The sequence below is a fragment of the Aphelocoma coerulescens genome, chromosome 12, assembly GCF_041296385.1.
Source record: "Aphelocoma coerulescens isolate FSJ_1873_10779 chromosome 12, UR_Acoe_1.0, whole genome shotgun sequence".
NCBI classification, from domain to species: domain Eukaryota; kingdom Metazoa; phylum Chordata; class Aves; order Passeriformes; family Corvidae; genus Aphelocoma; species Aphelocoma coerulescens.
Genome location: NC_091026.1, coordinates 4,924,657 through 4,940,775, shown reverse-complemented (window position 1 = coordinate 4,940,775; position 16,119 = coordinate 4,924,657). Strand labels below are relative to the sequence as shown.

Below are 16,119 nucleotides of genomic sequence, written 5' to 3'. Positions count from 1 at the left end.
CTCTATTGTGTGTCTTTTGCACCCACACTGCTTATACTGAGACTGAAGTTGTCTTGGTCGCTTGTCCTGGCATCCTCAACTTGGTCATTTGGCTTTACTAATAGGTCTCACACCTTATTTCTTGTTTTTCAGTGCCTTTTAGCTTAATATTTAAGTCTGTGGATAACTTGCTTTGGGTTCTGCTCCAGGGAAGGGAAGGCTTCCTTCTGAAGTTGTTTGTTGTAAGATTGAATGGAAAAGAGAACAACAGTAAGCAGCAGCCACCTTGCCAGGGGCATAGCCTGCAGGCTTTCCCTGTGCTGTAAACCACATACTGGCTCTGCAGCTGAGCCATCCATATGCTCAGTGGCTCTTTGCAGACATTGTTCCAAAGCAGCCATGCTCCATGAGCTCTTCAGCCCAATCATAAGAAATTTGGTAGAATTTAGAAGTGCATGTGAGCTTCCCCTCTTCACTGTCCCTTTCACTCTTCTAAGGAGGATTCAACTGCTGGTGTCTTGAAGCTGTACATGGGATACATGTTAAATCAGGGAAGGGAGCATGGTATGCACTGCATTGTTGCACCTTGAAATACCCCTGCCCCCCCCTTATGGGTGTTCCTGTCCCTTGGAGGGCAACCGTAGGGATAATCATGGGCCTGAACTGTCTCCCTCACAAATACACATCCTCCTCCATCTGTACACCAGCCCCCAGTCTTTTAGTTTCCCGTCTAGTTCTCCTTTGTACTCAGCTATAAGCTGGTGGAAGGTTCATTTTGTGTTACAAAGGTCCTTCAAGGCCATCCCCAGGCCATCTTTCACAATGTCTCCACATGGCTTTATCAACCAAAGTGTGAGCTCTTTCTAATTCTAGCTGCACCTTTCTTGCCTGCAGCAAAGCTGTTCCCTCTTCACTTTGCATTCTCAGTTGTCCCACCTTCCTTGTCTGCATGTTGTCAGGAACAGTAACTGTCTCTTGCTATAAAGGTAGAAAAAGGTCACCCTTCTTACCAGCTGACAGTACTTATGGCATTACTTTGGCAAGATTATTCTTCCCATTGCAAAAATCAAATTCTATCACCTCTTGTAATCAATTGACTGAATTTGGGGCCTGAAATTGTGAAATACTCTTTAACTTTCCCAATAGGAATCACAAGTTTTGTAGCTGTAGAACCAGCTGGATTCTAAAGCCTCTGAATCAATATTCAACCAGTTCAGGAGATTTTGCAGCCATGGAGAACAAGTAAAAATTCATTCTGCTCCCCAGGAATCACCTATTCTGGCCCTTTCATAGGTAGTTCTGCATAAACATACTTAACCACAACTTAGTTAGAAACTTCGTATCACAGAAGAGAGGAGGTACCAGACACACTTCATTTCTCAGGGAATTATTACTACCATCTGTGCCAGTCCTAGTGAGTGTGTGTGATCCATTTGTAGTTTCTCCATGGGCAGAGGCTCCACGAACTCAGAACTTATTCCAGTGCTTTGCTGTCCTGACTATTAAGTCATTAGACTTTCCTCAGTGTTCAACTTAACTTCTGCATTTAAACTAACTCTTTATCCTATCCACATGTTATTACTTTCCTAGATGCCTCACTATTCTGTGTATTGGAAAATCATTACCGTGTCCTTTCTGCTCTCCTATCTTGAGGTTTAACAACCCAGTTTCTCAATCTTTCCTCACAGGCCATGTTTTCTAAGCCTCTGATTTTTTGGAGGCCTTCCAGCAAGTCCACAACTTTCTCAAAGTGAGATTTTGTAACCCTGTGTCATCCAGAGAGTTTGAATTGCTGATGAACATAATATGAAAGAATTAAGAAGTATAGTATTAGGGGGCACACTTCCATTACAATGATAAAATAGAGCATGGCAAATCTGTTTCTTATCTTGTGGAAATCACACCTCAGCCTAATCTCGTTAAAATATTCATTAATACAGTCTGAATAATAAGCACATATAGAACAATTACTATGAATCCAGCTTTCCTTACACTTAGGAGATACAGGTTTGTGCACATGAGAGGTTCTGACAAGATCAGGATAGCAGTGAATGAAGCTTTTTATACACACCTGTCTAACAGAAAGGGATTATACACAAGTGAATCTACAGCTGGTGTTAGCCTACATATCTCACACCGTGCCACAGTGACCAGTCTGGTTTCTGGAAGAGTGAAGATAAGGAATAGGAATACAGGCAGGGACTTGCACTGCATTGTGGTAAAATCTGGATGCTTCCTAAAGCAAACTAGTAAGTGTCTTGCAGGCACAAGGTAGCCCTTGTGTAGGTCAAGTCTTGCTGTAAATAGATAAAATTCTTTGGGGACACAAATGTCTTGGCAAGTCACTCAAATCTTGCTAATTTTACCCCCATTGCAACTAAAGAATCCTTGTACCCTAGGTTTGGCTGCTGCTGCTTTTCTGCTGACTGATACAGGTCATTCTTGTTCCTCTTTCATGGGACCTCCAAAAGGGACATTTCATCAGAAAGTGCAGTTGAAATCAGGCTTCAGCCCTTGGCCAGGAACTGCTTGTCTCCATAGCAGGAGAACTGTTCTTCTCCAGGGTGCTCTGGGACAGGAACAGGGTTGCACAGAGCAGTGAAGAACTTCCAAGGCTGAAAAGAAACAGCAATGCTTTGGGTGGAAGGGACAGCTTGTGAAATAAAACCACCATTTTGTGTTCTCAAAGGATTCCTGTGATCCTTGGCTGTTAAACCACAGCAGTATGATAGGAACCAGCATCTGCAATCTGAAAGCACAAACCAAATTGTAAATTTGTAAATTAGGCACCCTGTTTAGAGGGATTAGCCACTGGAATGCCTGTCCAAGGGTATGGTACATTCTCCATCCCATGAGACCTCATTCTCTATAACTCCCTGAAAGGAGGTGGTAGCCAGCTTGGGGTCAGCCTCTTCTCCCCAGCAACCAGCAGTAGGACAAGAGGAATTGGCCTCAAGCTGTTCCAGGGGAGGTTGAGGTTAGACATGAGGAAGAATTTCTTCACAGAAAGGGTTGTCAGGCATTGGAATAGGCTGCCCAGGGAGGTGGTGGAGTCACCATGCCTGGAGGTGTTCAAAAAACCACTGGACATGGCACTCAGTGCCATGATTCATTTGATATAGAGGTGTTTCTTCAAATGTTGGACTTGATGGTCTTGGAGGTATTTTCAAATCTTAATGATTCTGTGATTCTCTGTCTTCAAGAACATGTTTTCTGGGACTGATGGTTCTGTCAAGTGTGAGATTTTTGGGCTCAGTCCAAGAATAATGTTGAAATAGCAGTCATTTACATACAGAATAATCAAATCATTTCTCTTAGCCTTAAATACTAAAGAAATTATGAAGTGTGGATATTAAAGACACTATTCTCCAATATGTGCCCAATAAAGATTAAATAGGACTCCACATTCCAATTTTGTATCTGACATTTCCTAACTGGGAGTTTAATTTCTAGAATATTAATAATGTTCTTTAGCACTTACGGACTGTCAACCATCTCTGGCTTAGTGTTGTAGAATCAAGTTTAATACTTCCTTGCCAGGAGGTATTTGTATGAAATGCAGATTTTTTTCATTTTGTACAAAGTGTAACAATTCAAGTTCTGACTCAGTCATTATGATTACACTGTGTTCATACACCACACTTAACAGCTTTGTCTCTAGTGATATTTTAAAAGTCATTAAAAAATTTTAAAAGTTTGCATATTTCCATATGAAACAGTAGTGCATATGCAGGAGGATCTTTAATAAATTATATATATATGTGTGCATTTAAATGAACAGATAATAATTTTTGGGTACTTGATTTCATACACTATTTAATGATTTCTGGATTAGGCATTGTTGCAGGGGTGATCAAAGGGCTCTTTTAGCATTTCATGTTGATTTTGCTCTGTTAGTGGTTTGGAGCTCCAAACAATCTTGAGCCCCTTTGCCTAAGACATTAAATTACATGGTGAGAAATGTATCTCTTCCCCAAAAAAATACTGTCTAAATAAGCCAGATGTTACCAGGTTTGTTATCCCCTCTTTACATGTGGGAAACCGGGTACAGAGGAGAGGTGCCATTCCTGAGGTTACAGAGGAAGCAGGTGGCAACCAGGACTGGACACACTTCCAGAGCCCCTGGAAACATCTTTAACCAGGAGATCATTCCCCTGTTTATAAGGTCAAGATCAGTATTTTTCCAGACTGCAGTAAATTATTTAGGTGCTGGATTTAGATTTAGAGAGTTTACTGAGGAGCTGTAAACCTTTTGTATGGATAACTCTGAGGAAAAAAATTTGCCTTCAGTTTATTCAGTGGTACTTGTCATTGTAAGCTATTTACTACTTGACATAAAGAAAAGCTTCAGATTTTGTCTCTAAGATACTGCAGTGGGTTTTGTGCAGGTACAGATTAAGATATTTTAAGTCTATGGTTTTGCTAATGGTGATGTGCCCAAAAAAACCCCAGTATAGGTGTCTCAAATATGTCAAGGCAGTCATGAAAAGTCTGTATTTTCCTTTGCAAAATACTTCTGGGCACTTTTGTGAGATCTAGTGATTGTTCACAGAATTAATACAAAATACCTGACTTAGAGCCATGCAACATCTCCTCTCTACATATGTTTATACTCAACTGAACTCAGCTTCCCATTTTTATTTGTGGCTTATAGTAAATGCCCTGAGCGCATTTTGCACTCAGATTAATAACCACTTTATCATCACAAGCCTTCCTGGGGCTACCCGTGTGGGGTTTTTGTTTTGGTTTGGTTTTGTTTCTTTCATAAAACAGGGTCAGCATGGTTCTCTCTAGCATTTGTAAAAAGGGAAGTGCGTGAACGATCTGTCTCCTTTATTCAGGTCTTTCATTTTGCATTTGGAAACTGGCCTTATTTTCAGTAATCAGGCCAGTGGGTAGAAGCTGGCTGGAGTAAGTGGTCTGGATGGGGATTTTTCTTGGTTTTGGTTGTTGTGTTTAGTGCGTGATTCCAGGCGGGTCGAGGGGAGCTGGGTTTCACTTGCTGTCACTACTCAGGGCTGCCATCAGAAGGAGATCTCTGGCAGCGCTCACGCTGCTTTCCATATCACAAACTGGGAGTGCAACCCACGGCGCTGAGCTCGGTGTGAGGCTCCTGAGATGAGTGTGTGCAGAGACCTGGGTTAGGTGCCTCTCACCACTGCAGGGGGCTCCCAGCTGCTGGATATCTCTCTTTCTCTCCTGCCTTCACTGCTAGCTCTGCTGGGGCCGAGTCAAGCGGTACTGCCCAACTTCTCAACAGGTAAATCTTGTTCCTTTCTTACTGCATCATTTGAAATGCATATGCAGAGCCCATCTGCAAGATGCTGGGGCTTATTAAGGTGTGGGGATTAATGAAGTGCAGGTTGGTAATTGACAAAACCTACTTTCAAACAGTCTAAGGTACAGAACTTGCTGCCTTGTACATCCCTGTGCCAGGTGCCGCAACACCAGTCCTTGGCAGGAAGTGCAGAGGGCCATTTCCTGGCGCTGCATAAGTGGACAGTGTTTTGCAGATGTCAGTAGTTGAGCTGTAAAAGATATTCTGCAAAGGAACAAGGCTTGATGCTATCTCGAATGAAATAACCGTGATTTTTCATTCTTAGTAAACACAGATTTCTGCTTTTCCTGTTATTTTCCTGTAAATACTGTTGGGTTGTTCTTCACTGATTTAACGCTGTAGTGCTTGGGATGCTTGCTTTTTGATGAAAGTGTCTGGACAGAGACTTTAAGAAAGAGTCCTTCAGCAAACATTTGGCTCTTTGGACAAATTCCCTGAGGGAGAATTCTAACACACTCACGATATGTAATGCTAAGGAGTCTATAATCCACATAGGAGTCTCACGGAGCTGGCTTGATAACTTTGGGAGAAATGCTGGAAACATCCCGAATGTGAATGAGAGGTGTCTCAGACCCCAGGCCTCAAGACATGGGATCCTGGGTCTGGTACAAGGGTTTTCTTGGATAGAGACAGTGAGCTGAGCCATGTCCCCTGCCTGCTGGGGTTTGGGAGTGGGTGGGAAGTGCTGTGTGGCTCTGGGGGGAACCCCAGCTCCTACTCAAAAGCTCTGTGCCAGGTTCCCAGGGCAGGGAACTCCAGCTGACAGCTTTGGGCCAGACTGGTCCCACGAGCCTTCAGCTTCCTGGGGAGAGGGGGTGAGGGGTGTGTTTTGCTGCTCAGCAGTTGTGGCTACTCCTGAGCTGTATTTCTTCAGTTGCAACAGCCTCTCGGAACACAACATGGAGGAGGCTGCTGGTGCATTTCTCTAATGATGCCTTGCTCTGTTCTCTGCTGCTGGGGGTTCTTAGTGTCATTCTGCAAAAACGGATTACTTAATCCTCAATCCCTCCACCCCAGGTTGAGGGAAGTGTTAATACTTCAGAGTTATTCCATATTCTTATAGAGAGAAAATGCGAAGTGTAGGAAGATTACATGACTTGCCAAGTTCAGAGTCAGGAAGAGATTCCAGATCTCTCTTCCTTTCTGATCTTGGTATCCCTGCAGTGCTTTTCCATGGCTTCTTGGGATGGTTAACTGCCTCCTTGTTCTGCCTGCTCTGACCTTAAGAAGCCTGTTCATGTCCACATCATTGCCTGAAACTCAGTAATTATAAGCCCTTTCCCCATGTAGCTGTGCATGTGTCTAATGTTAAAAAAAGCTCCTGGCACTGTTTTCTGGTAGATAGGTCTTCAGTCCATAAGCTCCTGTCCCAGCCTTGCTTGCTTTGCTGACGGTGTCAGAACAGGCCCAGGCAGGATGGCCTTTGCCTGCCTCGCTCGGGCTCTTTGCCCTCAGCCCCATCCGCAGTGTAGCTCAGCAGTCAGGGAGCTAGCTATGCACCAGCTTGGGGATGGACAACTGAGACACACAAGGGCACTTTGATTAGGGTGGCACAGAGAAGTCTGTAACAGAGTTGGAAATGTAACTGTTGGTACAGCTACAGAAATTCCCGTTCAGACCTTGAGCAAGTCTCTAGAGCTGATATGAAGCACGGAAGCCCGTATGGTTCCTGTATTTTTTTGTCCTCTGTAAGCTTAAGTAGTTTCTGTCTTCTGACCTGGCTATTCTCTCAGTCAGGATACATTGGAGGTGGTGGAATAGCTTGCTGGTTGAATCATTTTGGAAGCCAATGCTATTAATGTTACACAAGAACTGAATTTTCCCCACTGAAGTGTTGCTTAGCCCATGCTTCTCAGATCCATGTGAAGTTAAGTTAGTCAAGCTGTCCTCACTGAAAATAGTTTTGAGAGTAAGAATCTTTATTGTACTCAAGGTGTTGAGATTGGATTGGAAAGGGTGTAAATGACAACCAAAATTATCAAAAGATACTATCACATCCAAGAAACAAACGTGCTGGTTTATTCAGCCAGGCAAGATGAGGGAGGTGTGTAATCTGGTAGAGTTTAAAAATGGAGGGGAGAGAAATGTTGCTGCTGAAGGACTGGTGATGCAAGAACAAGTGACAATAAATCTCTCATAAAAAAAAACCTAACAGGCAAGGAACTAGGAGACTTTTAAGCATGAGATCAAAGAAGCTTTAGACTTGGTCGCTTAAAGTAGTCTGGGAAATCACCTAGAGAGGTTAGTTATGATTTTGAGAAATGATTTATGAGACTGTGGCAGTTACCTGCTGTTGCCACAAACTTGATTTAGTAGCCCATAAGTTCCTCTTTTTGCAGAAAAGTCTGGCAGAAAAGGCACATTTGCCAGAGTGTTACTGCCACTGTACTTTCCCAAGGGAGCTGTTCCAGTGCTTGGCTATCCTGCTTTTCTGGTAGAACTGTCCATGGGGAACTCCAATGAGCTGTGTTATATCTTGATCTACTGCAAGATCTGAAAAGATGTGAGCATTTGATTTCTCGGAAGGTGAAAGTAATTTCTCATAATACGAGCACAGATTGTTATTGCTGCAGTTATTGGAATGAGAGTTTTCTCCCTGCCTGGTCTTTTTAGTCCATCTCTTCTTTAGATGTCTTGACTAACAAAGTCTTCTATCCTCCTCTGCTTGATGCAGGGCTTGGGCCAAATTTTTCCCTCAGTCTTTTACCGGGGGAATAAAGAGTGACCATGCTGACACCAGTGAAGTTCCCCTGGGTTTGCTTTGTCACGCATGACAGCAGCACAATGGTGCTGTGCTGCTAAGTGGGAGTTGTGCTTGGGAGATATTTTTTCATATAATTATAGAGACAGTGATGGAGTTAAGGCTATAATGCAGGGTCTCTTATGATCCCACTCCCATTATGCTTTGTAAAAAGCTTTGAGAGCTTTTATTTTGTAATTGAGCACTGCAGCCAGAGAAGTGTTTCTGGCAGTGTTTGCTGTCAATCATGCCCACAGTTCGGGGGGGTTTAGTGTGATGTCTCAAGCATCCCTGTGTCATACCAAGTTCCTCCCAAGGACATGGCCTAAAATCTAACATCCCTGAGGAAACAAACAGGGAGGGGTTCTGCTGTTTAATTTACCTGCCCAAGTCGGCAGCCTCATCCCCAAGGCTTCCTCTGTAATCTATGGAAAGGGAAAAGTCCCTCAAGAACACTGTTCAATACTCTGTGTTAGGCTACAACTCCATTGCCCCCAGGAGGAGCTTTTCTTTCCTGAGAACTTGCTATGCTAGAAAAACTGGCTTTGTACAACTTAGGACTTAAATCAGGTATGACTGTGAGGATTCCCTGCCCTCTGCCAGGTGCCTGGGAATGCATTTGGGACATGAAGTGTTTTCTTTTAGGTGATGTTTCTGCAACACAGAGGCTCAGTACTGCCAAAACCATGCATTCACATCCCTGCACCATTTGCAAAGCTGTTTATATGAGTGATAAAGGTGATCTGAGGCCCACAAACATTTGGATAGGTTTTTTAGATCTTGTGCCCTTGTGGACAGAGTGTAGGCCTGGAATTCAGCTCTGCTGGCTCCAGTCCCAGCAGGGAGTGCAGTGACCCTGGAAGGTATACTTGGTTTTTGGTATACAGTGTGACTCAATATTGGTTTGGGGGTTTATATGTAAACATGGAAAGTTGTTGAAAAATTTGAAGTAAAATTGCAAAGCTTCTGCTTTGTCTGCGTCTTGCATTGAGTCATGTAAAGCTTACAAAAGCCCTAAGGGCTGATGCTTGTATAGCTTTGCTTGTGTGTTTTTTCTTTTCAGCTTTGAGAAGGATGTGCCTTTGGTGGGTGATGGGAAGGTAGAAGAGAGATGTACAAAGATACTGCTATCTCCTGGCAGTCTCTGTGCATTTGTGTGCAGTCCTGTTTGTAAAAAGCTGGCCAAATGTGTTAAAGGCATTGTAGAGTGTATCAGTGTAGCAAGGTTTAGCAAAAAATCATTGTGCAAGAACTGACTTTCTTTGCATCTGGGGAAGAATGAATTCTGTGCATTGTGGTTGCTCCCACTTGAATAATGACATGCAAAATTTGGATTCTAGGCAGGTGCCAGTTACAGTGAACTCTTGAGAGAGGTTGAGTCAGTAGGAGCAATGGCTTCAGTGTGTGTCACGACTGCATGCATTGTGTTAGGATATGGAGTGAAGGTTGGAAGTTTCCTTGCTGCATCTGTCAGTGAGGCTGTCAGATTCTGGATGTTGAGCCTGTGGTGACCAAGCAGAGAACACAAGCTGAGGCTGAAAATAGAATGAAGGTGCTTAACTCCACCCTCCTATCAGCACAGCCTCCCCCAGATAAGCAGCTGTAATCTCTGCTCAGGGATCTGCCTTGGACAGCGCTTTCACGCTTGTCCATTCCTTTGGCCATATCTGTTCCCTTTCCACTGGCAGCTGAGGGAAGGCTCAGGCTCTGGAGGCTTCAAACCACCTTTGCAGCACACTGGGCTGATCTGGGAGCAGGTGTGTGCAACATGAGCTGGGGCTGTCTTAGACCAGCCTTTGGGAAGAGGCACTGGGGCTTCTCTCCTGCTAGGGCAGTCCAGAGCCTGGGCACATCAGTGACCCCCTCCTGTCTCAGCCAGCTCCAGGGGCCAGCACCAGCCTGTTTGAGCCCCAATTCTGACCAGGGAATGCAGGCACAAGGAACTGTAGCTGGCCAGAAGACAGAATATTTGTTGTCATCCTCAGTTGAGGTCCTCTCATCTTTGGAATTTGAACATCTGATCAGAATACGAAACTGTCTGTAAAAGCACAGCTCTTCTCTGAAAGAGACGGCAAGTGTTTCATGCTTGTCTCTCAGGGACTTGGTGGCAACTGCGTGGCTTGCAAGTACAAAGAAACTTTTTTTCCCCTAACTGCCTCTCCTCCAGATGCAGCCTGAACTCAGAGACCTGAGCTGTAGTCTTTCCATCGCCCTCTGATCAGAGGGTTTGTTAGAAAAGTTGAGTGTGCAGCAGCACCTGTGAGCTGGGGCCCAAGAGTGTGCACAAAGGGGCATCCAGGGAGTTCCCTTGGTAGGGCTGCTCATGCATGAACTGGAACTGAGCCCAGCTGCTGCCCTCCAGCATTATTTTGAACAAAAAAGTCACACTCTTCTACGTGGTGCAACTGTGCCCTTACTTGCAGTACTGCCTTTATTGCCTCAGGTAGAGCCTGGTGGAGGGACCTGGGGACCCAGCAGTGCTCAAGGCCAATGGGGCAAAGAGCTCTGTAAGCTTGCTGTTATCTTTCATTTAGCAGGTGGAAAAGAAGAAATAAAACAGGTAAAGTGAAGAGTTGCAAAAAAAAAAAAAATTCTCAGGTGATGGTTTTGCAGAGAAGGTAGAAATGCATAATTCATCTGGATACTCCTGCTTTCCTGAGCAATGAATGATGCTGCTTTCCCAACTGCACTATTCTCAGCTGTGTATTTTTGTGATAAGAACTACTGACAAAAGAGGATTCATCCAGCACTGCTGGCCTCTGTTCAGCTAAGTTCAGCCTCCTCATCCCCTCCCATCTTCTTGAGCCCTCCCTTGTGTGCAAGAAGGAAAGGAGAGCCAAGGTCTGGAGGTGCTGCAAGTGGACTGAGCTCAGATCCTTGGTGAGGTTTTGACTTGCACACAAGCAAGACTTCAGTGACCCCCACCTCTCTTAATGTGCCTGGGATTCAGGCTTCTGCTGAGGTTCTGATCAAGGTCTCCCTTCCTCTTCCTGCTTTGGGATGTGAGGGTGTCCAGGCTCACAGTCATACCACCCCCTTCTCTGGCAGACATGGCAGAAGAGAAACCTCAAGCAGAAGCACGGAAAGTCACTGGTTTCCTATGTACTCTCAACAGCTCCTCATCTTGGTTATTTCTGAGAGCAGACAAGTTGGATCAGGGCTCATTCCAACCACAGCAGGCACTGAGCAGTGCTTGGGGCCAGGGAGGCTGACAAGCCTGCTGATTCAAACTTCCAGCAGACAAGCTAGTGCTCAAGATCCAAAATCCAGGTCTGGGGAACTTGTGTTGTCCTGTAGAAAACAGTGAGCCTCATGTAGAATCAAAGGCTGAAGGTGCACTGAATGGGGTTAGGCCATCTCTCCAGACAGTGCCTGTTCAGTCAGTGACAAAGAACAAACTTTTAAGGGGCAGCTCCAGAGCCAGACTTCTAAGAGTTTGTACCTTAGACTTGCTCTCTTCAAGCATCCTCATGTAAGGCTCACTTAGCTGTAGATCTTGGTCTCAGGATTAGCTTTGGTATCTGACAATACAGGAGCTCCAAAGGAAGATCTACCCTTGACTGGTGCGTTTATAACTCACTGCCACCACTTTATCTCCCACCTCCTTCCTCTTTGGGTGGAGGGAGCCTCCTAAGAGTGGAGTTCAGAGAGCTGCAGACATTGTCTTTGTTGGTTCAGATTAATCTGGCCAAGGCAGGGAAAGGTAGATGCAGGTACCAGCACACTCCATGCCTGGAGCAATCAGCTCCTTTGGCCAAAAGCCTCAGAAAGCTGAGGAATAGTCCAGGTAAAAGAATGGGTTTAGAACATTTATAGAGCCCAGTTATGCTCCTAAAATGTCTGTTGGGTTGTGGACTCCTGCAGCTGATGAAAACAATAGCAAGCTGCCATGCCTGATTCTTTCTCATCATTTCAGCCTTGCAGGTAGAAGAGAATCCATAACAAGATAAAAAAAGAGAAGACAAGTTTTCTTTCCCAGTCCAGGAAAAATAACCTGTTGGATTATAATCTGCAAACTGTGGAAAGTACCAACATGAGCAACAAGGGACCAGAGAATCCCATCTCAGCTACACTGACTGAGGGCCTGAAGAGAAAGAGGGGGAGACCAAAGAAGCAGCCACAGGTAAGGGAACATCATCCCAAGAGGCTGCCTGAGGATGCCATGGCAGAAGCCTGATGGGATTTGCAGGTAGCCCTGGGAAGCTGCTTGCTAACAAGGACAAGGGAGGGAGAGGTGGGGTAGATGCTAGGGCTACCCAGGACAGCAGCAGGATCTGCACCCTGGGAAATCTCTGCTCCTGGCCTCAGAGGCACCTCTGATGTGACAGGTACAGTGACAGTTCAGCCAGTACATGTGTGAGAGGAGCTGACCAGCTCTCTCTGTTCTAGCCTGGAGGCTTTCATGTGTCATCACCCTCTGTTTCTGCACCAGTAATTGGATGGAACAGGGAAGGCCCCTTGGTCAGAGTTCTTTCAACTTATTCATTTCCTCAGCCCAAAAGACAAAAAGGTGTAGGAGTACTGCTGGTCACCTTCTAATGCACTTCACAGCTGGAAAAGCAGAGACAACCAGCTATTTAGTGGTCTGGGTGCTCTTAGTGGGGTAAGACAGTCCAAGATCTACCAGAGTAAGAGAATGTAAATTGTTTCAGGGATCATCCTGCTTAAATGGTTTTCTCCTTTTATCCCAGGAGGATGCTGGAAACACAGCTGTTATCCCACAGGATGCCATGGAACCACAGCCAGCAAAGAAACCCCGAGGAAGGCCAAAAGGAAGCAAGAAAGTGACTGCTGTAACTGGGGGAATGGTGAGAGGAAACGGCTTGTATTCATTTACAGGGGAGAGAAGCACTGCCAGAGAGACAAGCAAGAATGTTTCTTTTGGCTTAAAGATAGTGAAAGTTGCCCCTAATTCAGCTCAGCTTTAATTGCCACTGTTGGACAAATCAGTTATTGTGGTTTCAGCCCTTACTCACCTCCCAGCCTTCCTGTGTTGGCCACTGCCTGTTCAGCAGTTTCCTTCCAGTGCTTCTTCTCCACCACTGCCAGATAATCACAACCAGTGCAGTCAGGCAGGTGTTTCCTCCTCAACTGTCTTCTATCCCCAGCTTTTGCTTTTTCTGCTACTTGTGAGACAAGACCTTTATACAAAGGTCACTGTGGCCATGTTCAGTTTGTTATAATGCCCAGCAAATATGAGAGCTGACAATGTTTTTTTCCCCCCCTTTGTTTTCAATAAAGGCAGAACCTTCTGCTGGGAAAAGAGGAAGAGGGAGGCCCCGCAAGTGGGTGAGTATGATGTTCAGTCCTTTTCCTCTTCTCCAGTCACAGATCCTGGGGACCTTTCAGCTGTGTTTGCCCTTCTAAGACTCTGTGTCTGCCACAGCATTCTTTCAGCCTTGGTAGCCTGGAAAGAATTAGGGAAGCTCTGACTGCCTTCCTGATGGCCTCCAAGATTCAGCTACTGAAGAATTCTGAGAGCCTAGGGGAGAGAGATGCTGTGCTTAATTCAAGACATGCTAGACTTCCACAGTAGGGCACTTTCTCAGGCTTGGAATGTCAGACTAGAGATTCCATGCTTTCTTAGAGAGAGGGGTTGTGTTCCCAGGAGATTTGAAAGACTGAAGTGATTGCTTAGCATGTCAGTTTGTCTCAAAAGAAGAAATTTTAAATTAAGAGAAAAGAAAATTTGATGAATGGAGAAACTTTTGAGTCCTGCTGGCAGGAGACTCTTTTATGCAGTGAACAAAGGATTCATAAGAATAGCTGAGGATAAAACATTCCAGGTGTAAAAACAAGACAAAAACTTTTAATTAATAAGGCTATTCAGTCCTGTGAACAATTAACGGGATGTTATCTGTCATTGGGAGTGATTAAAAAACCCCACCAACAGCCACAAACCATTATTTAGTGTGCATCACAAACATTGCTAGACCCAACCCCAAGCTGTGCACTTGCTGCTGTAATCCATAGGTTTGTTGTACACCTATGGTGGCACAGGAGTACTCAGGAGGGAAAGGGACACTTCTGGTTCAGCAGAAGCAGAGGGACAGAGCAGCCTGTGAGGGCCCCACAGAAGGCTTGGAAGGAAACGTTCACCAGCAAGGAAGTGCCAGGATATGGGAGAGGTCAGAAGTCTTTTCTGATGTGACAGTGACCTTGCCGTGCAAGCATTTCCTGGATAGTGGGAAACTGCAAACCCTGTGCAGAATGCCCCAGATAAGGGAACTGTTCCATAAATCTGTTCCTTCTCTGCAGTCCAGGTGAGAAGGTAACAGTCTAGTTCAGCACACTGCTCTTGCTCAAAGCCCATTGCTTTTCCTAAGCCCATTGATATTATGTTATTTAAATACACTGGTTAGGGAAGTCTGGTGTGTTACCAGTGCTTAAAGCAACCAGCTGTGCAAATTGGGATCCTCAAGCTCTATGGAAAATCATCAGAGGCAGAAGTGTCAGTGTCTTACAGAACAAAACCTTACCCAGTGAGTTCTGCTGGTGTCATTTGTGAACTGACAAATCTCAAAGACAAGCAGGAGGACGTAGGGTTTTTAACACTTCAAAATATGTCATTTGAAATTTGGTTAGTGAAGCATTCTGATATTTCAGTTCAGAATCAAACAGCTGAAGAATATTTGGGGGGCAAAACCAAAGCAGAAGAAAAAGATCATTTTGGTTTTAACTGTCAGTAGACAAAATGTTTAGCTGGTCAAGACAGGGCACTATCCTGAAATCTAGAAAATATTCTTGATGAAAAAAATTCTTCACAGCTGCATAATGGGCAGATGTTTTTGGAGTGTTGGGCTGTGTGTCTCTCTACAAGCCTGGTAATGGGATGGTTCGTTCTGGATTCTAGCAGCGATTCAGAGACAGTTGTGAATGTGTGTGGACACTACCTGCCCTGGTGTGTGCTCTTGCCTATGGTTGGGTGTAGGAGTTGGTGGCAAACGGGTGTGTTGTCAGGGCTGCACAGTCTTGGTTAAATAATAATCCATCTACTTTGTGTATTTGCAATTTTGTCTTTCGATACGTAATTTTGCATGGGGGGGGGTTGTTTATTTTTGGTGTCTTTCTTTGTAGCCTCAAGCAGTGGTCCAAGAAGGAGAGTCTCAGGAAGGAAATCCTCAGGAAAGCAGTGACTTGAATTTGGACTCGGCACCAGCCACACAGGGTATGAAATTAAATAATCATAATTACATGAGACTAAACAGTGCAGCCACGCTCTGGCAAAGCATGCACATACCCACAAAGCTCTAGCACTGGCTGCAGCCTTTCTGGTAAATCCTACAAACAGACGAGCATTTGGAAGGCTTCCAGGCACATTCCATCTAATTCAGTTGTGACTACTTCAGCAGAAGTGGAGGTAGGAAAAAAAAAGGAGAGAAGAAAATCTGTCTTCCCCAGAAATCACACATCTGAGGTTCTGCCCACTGGTACAGGTGCAGCTCAGTGAAATTTTCTGGCTGGTGTGTACAAAGTGAAAGTAGTTTATTGTTAATGCCTTGCCTTACTTGAAAAAAATTATGGATAAAAAAAATCCCTTAGTATTTGGGACATCTTAGTACTCTGGATTGACTCCAGAACGCTTCCATGATGGTCTTCCTCTCTCTTCCTGGCTTGTACTCTAAGGCAGAGCTTGCAGGCACTGGCAGAGGTGCCTCAGCAGCACAATGATGGCACTGGCCAGTTTCTGTAGAAGGCTCAATTTATCTAAGCTTCTCTGATACGAGATGCCAGATAAGTTATCACTGCTGTAGGAATGTACAGATGCACCACCCAGAGGCCCAGCCTCACTTCAACCCTGAGAAAGTACAAATTTGAGTCCAACCTTTCAGGGCCGTTTCTGAGGTAGATTCCAGGAAAACTTGTGTGCATCTATGTCCTACCTTCCATGGGCCTTGTAGGAAGCTCTTCATGAAATGTTTTCCCTGGAGGGAGAAGGGGCCAGGAGCCCAGGGAAGGCAGAAGTTGCCTGGTTTGCCATGTGGCAGCACAGCTGCTCCCTCCTGCCGTTGGTGTGCGAAGCGAGTGAACCGACACTGGGCAGCAGAGCCCAGCCCAGCCC

General features: G+C 45.0%; 1 protein-coding gene across 2 annotated transcripts in view; it reads left to right on the top strand.

The window, feature by feature from the left end:
- The window catches only part of LOC138117675 (high mobility group protein HMGI-C-like), a 51,690-nt gene that overhangs the window by 30,719 nt on the left and 4,852 nt on the right, over positions 1 to 16,119 (top strand). For both annotated transcript variants that reach the window (XM_069028203.1, XM_069028204.1), the window contains 4 exons: positions 11,974 to 12,180; positions 12,749 to 12,865; positions 13,299 to 13,346; positions 15,135 to 15,225. In XM_069028203.1, coding sequence (XP_068884304.1) covers positions 12,091 to 12,180; positions 12,749 to 12,865; positions 13,299 to 13,346; positions 15,135 to 15,225 — 346 coding nt within the window. In that variant the 5' untranslated portion in view covers positions 11,974 to 12,090. The remainder of the gene's footprint in view (positions 1 to 11,973; positions 12,181 to 12,748; positions 12,866 to 13,298; positions 13,347 to 15,134; positions 15,226 to 16,119) is intronic.